Here is a 10,120-nt window from a genome sequence, read left to right as displayed (position 1 = left end):
TAGACAAATAAAGACTTTCAAAATCAAATCCTAGACATATTTTTTTTAATCGGTGAACGTTTTTTTTAATAGACAAACACTGTTTTAAAATTTTGTATTCTTTTGAATTGATCAGTTTTTTTCAAAAAAAAACTTATTTTAAAAAAAAATTGTGTTTTTTAATTTATGTGAACATTTTCTAAAATTTCATGGACATTTGTTTTCGGAATCCTTAATATATTTTCAATGCACTATCATTTTTCAAAATCATGAACATGCTTTTAGTTCCTGAATATTTTTTATAACTGGTGAACAATTTTGCAAAACTACCAACATTTTTATAATCCACAAAAAAATTATGAATTTCCTTAACATTTTTTAATTCATATAAATTTATGAGTTCTTAAACATGGTTTTGAAAAATCGCAACTTTTTAAGATTTAAAATCCTGAATTGGTTGAAAGAAGGAAAGAAAACATAATGAGAAAAGGAAAGAAAAAATCAAATGAAAAATATAGGAGTTAAGCCCCGCACATGGGCCAGCCCATTAACGCATATGTGTGTGGGGTGGGGGGGGGGGCGGGGGGGTTGCCGGAGAAAATGAAGAAAAATAGTAGCATCCGAGATTCAATCCCTGGTCTCCAAGGTGAAAGGGCTTGGCATTAACCACTCTACTACTCTTACATCTTTGATTTTCATTAGTATTGCGTTATAAAAGAACTTAGCACGACGGGACTTTGGAAAAACGAACCTTTGTACCAATTTTGAGGGTATTTTTCTAGACGGACGACATAAGCATTAGATGCTTTATTAATAGGTAAAGATTTGCAGAATGCACCGAAAGGAAAGTTAAACTGGCTCATAAGCTCCATTAATTTATTCAGTAGGCTATCGTGGTGTCGTGAATCCGAGATCAGGACGACCATACCAGCTTACATCCTCAGGGCAGAGAATCCCCAAGACAGATTATAATGCTTCACAAACATTCAGAGAAATCGGTGATATCACTGCTTGATCGGCAGTCCGTTCTCCCTCCAAGCAGAAAACCCTCCGGCGATATCGGTCACCGCAGTGAAACCCTGGAAAAGGTTACATAACATGCATCACAAGGTGGAGCTTGTGAAACAATAGCAATGATGTGATAGATGTCCCATTGATGTGCTTACAGCGGAGCAAAGTTCAGTGGCTGCCAAGAGAGACCTCCTACCACTCTGGCATCCCTGAAATTGAAGTTTCTGTGAATTGAAGGAGCACATGACTGAAAGAAGAAAAGAATGGAGTGTGTTTTGGATCATTGGCATGCTTACGATGATGAACTCGTCATCCCTCCGGAAGATCACCGACACTTGCTCGAGAAAGCGTGAGTTCTTCGCCATCCCTTCGACGGAAAATAAATTCAATTATTGCAGAGCATAGAAGGCAAACTTCATGGGGAAGGACATGCATGAATCACTCTGAGAAAACTTGGGCGTTGGTTTTAAATCTATCTAGTGATGGAAAGAAATGAAAAAACCGCATCTCTGAAACGGGTTTGATAACGATCCGAAGCAACAATATGTTTATCCGGCCATGGCCATTCGTGGCGCCAAGAGCTAGAGACGCCACTTGGGTATTGTTTAATTGTTGCAAAAGTTGATGGTGAAAAGACGCACTCCATCAAATTTCACGTGCATTCATGTGCAGGTTGAGGCTTATACACCTACCCTAACTTGTCAGTGCAGATGTTCATATTCCTAAACCACTGTCGGCCAACAACACCTACACTGATGTTGCCAGCATCGATCTCATATATGTTTTGTTTTCGATGTGGACACAGGGGTGGGTTTGATTACTACCTGAGCCGGTGCTGTGCATGTAGGGGATGTTGACCGCTCCTGCCGGATGCCCGCAGCCGAACTCGCCCTCGGTTCTGCAGATACAAGGGAGCAGCAAAACTGATTGATCTTTTCATTAATTTTTGTACGGTTTACTCCGAACTGAAATGTTTTTCTACCAGTTGAAAGTGCAGAGTACAGACTACAGAGTGCATATGCAGATGATTAAGCTGGTGGATTGTTGTGTTGTTGGCGGGTTCCTAATATATACTGGTAATAAGCGTACCTGACGTCGAGGTAGCGGTGGCCGGCCAGCTGCAGCTCGTAGGCGACTCGGACGGGCACCGACGGCGGCACCGCGGCCACCTCCGCATCGGCTTGCTTACTGCCCAAACCCGCCCCGGTGCCGTATCTGGAGGGACAAGAAGGAATAAGCGTGTAAATAGAGGGATAAAACCCTGCCATTCGACCAGTCCCCACCCTGACCGACCTGACGGAGCCGAGCATCCTCCCGGCGGCGCACACCGATCTTGCTCCCGCGGCGCCGTGCCGCCGCAGCCTGCTGGTCAGATTTGAGACAGAGCAGGGATCATGAACGGTTGACGAGGAGAGTGACGGCCGGAGACGGCACCAGATCGGAACTGAAAGGATCCAGGGTCGGTTATAATCTTACCTGCAGGAGGTGATGGCGAGGGGCGTGCGGTGGGCGAGGAGGTGTGCGGGTACGGAGACGCAGCGGGCGATGAAGCAGGCCGACGCCATTATATCTCTCGATCGTCTGGATCGCGGCCTTCGTTTGGATCGATGTCTTGTCCTCCTCCTCCTTGTTCTTCTTGTTCTTGGGGACTCCGGAGCCGGACTGGGCAGGCACAATGAAACCAAGGAAGGAAGGAAGGAGAGTTTCCAAATGAAGTTCCTCCCTTTTCTATCAGTATATATACCTCTCGGAATGTGGCGCCTATTTATTGGCGATATCAATGGTATGCTTTGCCTGCTAGCAACATAATACTCGTAATACTCCTCTAACGGCGGAGACTCATGATCTGGGACTCATGATCTGGCAATCGATGTGTTCCGAAAGGGTCGTTGAAGATTTTGCTTAGGATATCTGAATCGGTTAGTTTCTGGCCGTGCACGTTTCGATCAGCCTACGAGGTTTTGAGAACGTGGTGTGAAACTCTGTTGGCTGATGACATCTTGGATCATTTTTTAGGGTGAAAATCTAAGATCTTGGATCGGGTAACGACGATGCTTATGTATTATTTTTTCTTGAATGTGTTGTTTTTGGAGACCTTTTATGTCTTTCGGGTGTTGTATTTGGTGGTGGTAGGAGCCCTGTTGTTGAGAGGAGTTGATCGCTGTGATGCGATCTTTGTTTTTTTTTTCTTCCTTCTTTAAGTGTGTGCATTCTAGACGTCTTTATGATATTTTGTTGATGCAGAAGTTGGGTATAATTGATGGACGTAACTCCGAGCGGCACCGCATATAGAACTAATGCATTTTAAATGTGGCACCTTTCCCCAATCACTCTTTGGCCCCAAAAAAGTTGCTCGATGGACCACATGGATGAGCTATCCGGTGACTAGAAAACATACAACACCAGACGCAAGATTCTTTTTCATGTTTAAAATTTAAAAAAATTTATCTACAAAACCATTAATTCAATCGATGATCCGTTTTCGTCATTGACTTTCTCACGATGAGTTCTTCGAAACTAGATCTCATGTTGATATGTTCCGTCAACTATTTTTGTCCGTTCATACTTGCCACATTTTTGGACCCACTTGTCATATTATTAACCACTTACTTGTCTGAGAAAAATACCCTTATTGTCACTTTTTAATGTTGTTTCTTACAAAAAGCCTTGTAGCAGATTTCATTATACATGATATAAAAGCATGTCGTAGGTTATGTTTGCCAATTTAAAATATACCAACTTGTCATATTTACATACAACTTTGTCAGAAAACTATTTTATGTACTTGTTAGTTTAACTATGTCGAGTTGTCATATTTACAAACGATGACCAAATATTCTTGTGGTCACTGTTTTTAAATATGTTGAGTTGTCATATTTTTGTGCGTAATCGTCTAAAAAAAGTTGTTTGTGCTTGTTAGTTTGATTTTGTCGATATGTCATATTATATGCAATTTCTAAAAATATGGTCATTAAGTTATTTTTTACAGACAAGTAAGTACTTACTAATATGATAAGTAAGTGCAACAAACGTGGTAAGTACGAGAAAAAAACATAGTCGAAACATATCGACATGGGATCTAGTTTTAAAGATTTCATCGAAACAAAGTCAACGATGAAAACGGATTATCGATCGAATTAACGATATAAGAGATAAAAGTTTTTAAATTCCGGTCATTTAAAGAAAATCTGATGACATCATTATATGCATGCATGCATGTATAAAAAAGAGAGCACACACAAATGGATCCTCAAGTCGCCGCACTGTAGTGATAAAATGCGGCGCAGTTAGTTAGATTTTTCCATAATTGATATATTCATGATATTAATATATACTTTTTCAAAATATGTATAGACAATAATAGAAGGGCAGTGCTCTGCGCCGGCGCGCCGGCCAAAACTTTTGAACGGCCGCGTGCGGGCAGCACGATCCACCAACCCCCGCACGTCCGCACCATTGGATCTCCATGCAACATTTTTACCCTCGATGCAACAAAAGTTCGATGCGATGCAGCAATTTTTTCAACGGTTGCAAAAAAAAAACAAAAATTGTAGAAAAAAAATATCTACGTGATCGTAGCAAAAAAACGAAGCTGATGATGCGTGGTAGCAAAAGTCAAACGCCGGTTGTAACAAATATTTACATGACGTGTATGCAACTTTTTTAGTGAATGGTTGCAGCAAAAAAATGATGTCGATTGTAGCAAAAAATTAACACGGTTGTAGCAAAAGTAAAAAACATCGATTGAAACGAAAAATCCGACGAACTGGAGTTGCAACCAAACGTATATACAGCTTTTTTACTGAACAAATGTAGCAAATAAAAACGCTTGTAGCAAAATATGACGCTAGTTGCAACATTTTAGATTGAGAAACGTTACATGCACAGTCAGCGCTCAGCACGCGGGTGGTGTGCGGCCGACCGAACGGTTCTGCCGGCGCACCGACGAGAAATGATTCCCTTAATAGAAGGAAACTATATTTAAGCTTGGAAGTGTAGTGTAGTGTAGAGTAGCTCACGTGGTTTCTTGTCTTCTCCAAACGTTAACCAGGCACTTGCACATGGTTTTGCTAGACAGAGAGTTATACTACTATAAGCTACTGTACTTTGTTTATGACGACGCATGGTTGGTAGCAAGTGCGGAGCTGCACCTGAACCTGTACTCACGATGCGGATGACCGTGACTGACTCGATCGGCATGACCGGTTTTCGAATACATGCATATCCGTTGAAGCCAGGTTTGGCGCTGGAAAACCGGATAAGGAGAAGCGTCTCAATTGTCAATTCTCATCTCGTGATCTGGTCCGGTCTTGTCTGCATACGGCCTGCTGCTCGCAGAACTGAATTGCTGAATCCGTAAATACCATCATCTACAGTCGCATGTATCTAATATTTTAATCCAATCACTCAAACGTCTCTAAATACGATCATATACAGTCGCATGTATCTAAGACCATCTCCAACGACCGCGCTAAACTATCGCCGCGCCGCAAATCCGACAGTTTTAGCGCGCGCGCAACGCGGCGGGTGGCTCCAGCTGGCGCGCAAAAACGGCGCGCGCGGCATATGCAGTTCAGCGCGCTGGTCGAAACGCAATCACGCGGTGTATTTGAGGCGCCCGCTTCCGCGCGCGGCAGACTCGAACGCTCGCGCGAAAGTCTCTCCTCTCCTCCTCCTCCTACGCACCGCGCGCGCCGTCGCCGGCGCCCTGCCACCGCACCCATGGACGCGCACACTGGCATCCCGCTCACCCCGTTGTACAGCCCCCCCTGCCGCCGCCGAAAACCCTAGCGCGGGGAGCGTTGGCGTCGCCACCGCCGGAGCTCCGCCGACCGTCGGCCTCGCGCGCAGCCTCTTCTTGCCGCCACGGACCACGGCGACGGGTGGCGTCGCGCCGGCGCCGTCCCGTGCCGCCGCCGCACCGTCGAAGCTCCCCAATGCGACGCGACCGAAGAAGGGAAAAACTTCCAGGAAGAAGAACAAGCCATGGGATGCATGGGTGCACCTCCGACCGCCATGGGAGGCATGGGTGGCTTTGGAGCACCCTCCGACGCTATGGCCGCCATGGGAGGCATGAGTTTTGCTTCTCTTATGGGAGGCATGGGTGCACCTCCGGCCATGGATGGAAGGTCTTTCGATGTGCCTCCTCACACACATTCCCATGAAGATGCCGTTGAAGATCTTGCCAACACCGTCGGAGCTTCACGTGATGCGGTGCGTGATGAGGTTAGGGAGGAAGCACTAGTGGAAAACGGGCCTTTGGCCAGGACCCTTTAGTCCCGGCCTGCCTCTGGGCCGGGACTAAAGGCCCGGCCACGTCGCCCCAATTCTCAATGCCTCCCTCGAGGCTTTAGTCCCGGCCCGTAAGGAGCCTTTAGTCCCGGTTCGTGTCCCAAACCGGGACTAAAGGGCTACGCGGTGGGCAGCCCGCATGTGCGCCACCTTTAGTCCTGGCTCGTGTCTCAAACCGGGACAAAAGGTCTGACACGTGGCCTGCCGTAGTGGTGGCAACCGTTGGTATCCCTCTTTAGTCCCGGTTGGTGGCTCAACCCGGGACTAAAGGCCTAACACGTGGCCTGCCGTAGTGGTGGCAACCGTTGGTATCCCTCTTTAGTCCCGGTTGGTGGCTCAACCCGGGACTAAAGGCCCAAACGGTTTGCATCCCGCTTCACAAAACCACAACCGAAGCAGAGTCTCTGTCGCGTCGCCCTTTCTCTGTTCTTCTTCCTCTCTCGCTCTCGCTCCGTTCTTCCCCTCTCTTCTTCCCTTCTCTTCTTCCACCATGCCAACTCGCTTTGGAGATGTGCTCGCACATGGCAAGACCAAGCTCGATGTCGTGTACACGAACGAGAGCAGGGAGGTGCCGCATTTTCTTAGACAGTTGAAGGAACGATGGCTTGACGCCGCAGTGGATCATGAGAAGTTCTTGGGGCTTGATCTGGAGTACACGGCCGATCAACGCGGTGTTGCCGTCATCCAACTATGTTTCAAACACCATGTCTTGATCTTCCAATGGGCGAGGTAAGTTTTGAGGCTTTCTTTGATCCAAGGTAATGACATTGTAAGTTTATTTGTTTCAATCATAGTTGGTTCCCTTCAAATAGTTGTAGTGAAACAATTTTGATTAGTTGAAGGGGAACACAATCTGATTGGAATAGTGTTTCATAATCTGAAAAATCGTATTAGAATCAACTAGTGTTTAATATGTTCCATTGGAATCATAGTTGGTTCGCTTCAAATAGTTGTAGTGAAACAATTTTGATTAGTTGAAGGGAACACAATCTAATTGGAATAGTGTTCCACAATCTGAAAAATCTGATTGGTTCAATATGTTCCGTTGAAATCATAGTTGTAGTGATACAATTTTATGCGGTGTTCTTTGATCCAAGGTTATGAAAATTGCATATAGCTAGTGATCTCTCTAGGTTCCATTGGATAGCAATATGATATGTCATAGTCATGAAAATTGCATATAGCTAGTGATCTCTCTAGGTTCCATTGGATAGCTATAGTGATCTCTCTAGGTTCCATTGGATAGCAATATGCAATATGTCTAACTTATTGAATATTTGCAAAACCGTGGGAGAATATATATATATATATATATATATATATATATATATATATATATATATATATATATATATATATATATATATATATATAGTTAATTTACGGTTTCTTGATCAATTCATAGGATATGAAAATTGCATAGGATAGCAATATGTTCTATTTGAATCCTAAAGATAATTTTCTCTTTAGTTGTAGTGAAACATGTTTCCTTATTGCAGCAGTATGTAACATTTGTTCCATTTTAATTTGTTTCTGTTGCAGTAGTGACAAGCATTGTTCAGAACTCATGGACTTCCTTCGCAGCGGCATCACTTTTGCTACCGTTGACATAACGAACGACAAGCTGAAGATGAGGTACAACTTCGGTATTGAGATACCAACTGGTTGCCTCATTGATCTCCAAACGGTATTCAGGCTTCGACATGTCAGGACTTCGATGGCTCATATGGCAGTTGCCTTGATCGACGAGGAAGATGGTAATATGAAGACCAATTTCCCAAAGTCTCAGCACAAACTTTGGGAGAAGGCCCCACTTGATCGTATCAACATTGAGTATGCGGCAAAAGATGCATACGTTTCATATGAGTTGTACCGCAAGATTCGAGTCGTCAACTATGGCCAGCGTCACCTCGAATAAGGTGGACATTCTGATTCGAGTCGTCAACTATGGCCAGCGTCACCTCGAATATATATATCTACGATAGCTATTATTATGTACTGTTTGGACTAGTATCATGTACTGCTTGGACCAATTTATATATGTCTAGTTTCTGTTTGTACCATTATAGTTTCCAAATTTGAATGGTTTAGCCCTTTATAACTTCATTTGCTACTTTTGAAAGGTTTAGCCCTTTCTAACTTCATGGTATCATGCATTTCGACCACATATATATACAAAAAGTCTTCAGTTCAAATAAGTTCAAAAAATGAAATCCCTTTTGTAACAGATCTGTTTTTGATTGAAACAGTCATTTAAAAATGAAAGACCATTAGTCCCACGTGGCGTGCAACGGAACCACGTGGCGTGCCGCGAAACCACTTTTGTTGTGGGGGTCGCTTTTCCTTCTTCTCCTTGTGCTAGATATTTGTTATGCATTAGGGAAAGAAGGAATAGTGACCATCATCGACGGTCAAAAAATCAGGTGAGGGAGTGTCCACAATACATGAGAGAAGAAGAATGCCGACTGTTGTTGTGGGGGTTGCTTCTCCTTCTTCTCTTTGTGCTAGATATTTGTTATGCACTAGGGGAAGGAGTAGCGACCATCATCGACGGTCGAAAAATCAGGTGAGGGAGTGTCCACCATACATGAGTGAAGAAGAATGACGACTGTTGCTGTGGGGGTCGTTTCTCCTTCTTCTCCTTGTGCTAGATATTGGTTATGCACTAGGGGAAGTAGGAGTAGCGACCATCATCGACGGTTGAAAAATCAGGTGAGCTAGTGTCCACCATATATGGGAGAAGAAGAATGTCGTCTCTTATTATGGGGGTCGCTTCTACTTCCAAAGAGATTGTCCATTTTGTACACGAAGTGCATCCAGTTTTTGTCGTAGCCCTCTCAACTTTTTAACACATGCTATGTGGGTGAAATGATGATAGCATGCCAACTTTCAACATTTTCAGAGTTCATTTGTAGAGCTTTTCAATTTCAGGGTCAACTAGCTCAAAAAAAATAAGTAAATGCACGAAGAATACCAAATGAAGTCAGAAATTGTTGAAATTTTGTGATGTGCCTTTGAATGGTGCATTTTGAACACACAAAAAGTATGGAGTTCAAATAAGTTCAAAAAAATGAAATCCCTTTGTAAGAGATGAGTTCTCGTTCGAAACGCTGATACTTCGAGAGAGATTGTCCGTTTTCTACACGAAGTGCGTCCAGTTTTTATCGTAGCCCTCTCAACTTTTTAACACATGCTATGTGGGTGAAATGATGATAGCATGCCAACTTTCAACATTTTCAGAGTTCATTTGTAGTGCTTTTCAATTTCAGGGTCAACTAGCTCAAAAAAAATAAGTAAATGCATGAAGAATACCAAATGAAGTCAGAAATTTTGAAATTTTGTGATGTGCCTTTGAATGGTGCATTTTGAACACACAAAAATTATGGAGTTGAAATAAGTTCAAAAAAATGAAATCCCTTTGTAAGAGATGAGTTCTCGTTCGAAACGCTCATACTTCGAGAGAGATTGTCCGTTTTGTACGCGAAGTGCATCCAGTTTTTGTCCTAGGCCTCTCAACTTTTTAACACATGCTATGTGGGTGAAATGATGATAGCATTGCCAACTTTCAACATTTTTAGAGTTCATTTGTAGTGTTCTTCAATTTCAGGGTCAACTAGCTCAAAAAAAAAGTAAATGCACGAAGAATACCAAATGAAGTCAGAAATTGTTGAAATTTTCCGATGTGCCTTTGAATGGTTCATTTTGAACACACAAAAAGTATGGAGTTCAAATAAGTTCAAAAAAATGAAATCCCTTTGTAAGAGATGAGTTCTCGTTCGAAACGCTGATACTTCGAGAGAGATTGTCCGTTTTGTACGCGAAGTGCATCCAGTTTTTG

General features: G+C 43.3%; 1 protein-coding gene across 1 annotated transcript; it reads right to left on the bottom strand.

Annotated features, from left to right (window-relative positions):
* Positions 1 to 764: 764 nt before the first annotated feature.
* On the bottom strand, positions 765 to 5,190 carry LOC123409585 (thiosulfate sulfurtransferase 16, chloroplastic-like). Its single transcript, XM_045102445.1, has 7 exons — positions 5,142 to 5,190; positions 2,284 to 2,434; positions 2,080 to 2,205; positions 1,815 to 1,888; positions 1,287 to 1,357; positions 1,146 to 1,199; positions 765 to 1,058 (listed from the first exon to the last, which is right to left on the bottom strand). The coding sequence occupies exons 1-7, from the start codon at positions 5,188 to 5,190 to the stop codon at positions 984 to 986; spliced, it is 600 nt and encodes a 199-aa protein (XP_044958380.1). The 3' UTR covers positions 765 to 983.
* Positions 5,191 to 10,120: the final 4,930 nt, after the last annotated feature.

The sequence above is a fragment of the Hordeum vulgare genome, chromosome 7H (assembly GCF_904849725.1).
Source record: "Hordeum vulgare subsp. vulgare chromosome 7H, MorexV3_pseudomolecules_assembly, whole genome shotgun sequence".
NCBI lineage: Eukaryota > Viridiplantae > Streptophyta > Magnoliopsida > Poales > Poaceae > Hordeum > Hordeum vulgare.
This window is presented reverse-complemented; position numbering and strand designations above follow the sequence as displayed.

Coding starts and splice junctions, on each gene's coding strand:
- LOC123409585 (XM_045102445.1), bottom strand. CDS start 5,190: ATGCCGATCGAGTCAGTCACGGTCATCCGCATCGTGAGTACAGGTTCA. Junction 1,358..1,814: donor CATGCACAGCACCGGCTCAG/GTAGTAATCAAA, acceptor TTTCCGTCGAAG/GGATGGCGAAGAACTCACGC. Junction 1,059..1,145: donor CCACTGAACTTTGCTCCGCT/GTAAGCACATCA, acceptor AACCTTTTCCAG/GGTTTCACTGCGGTGACCGA.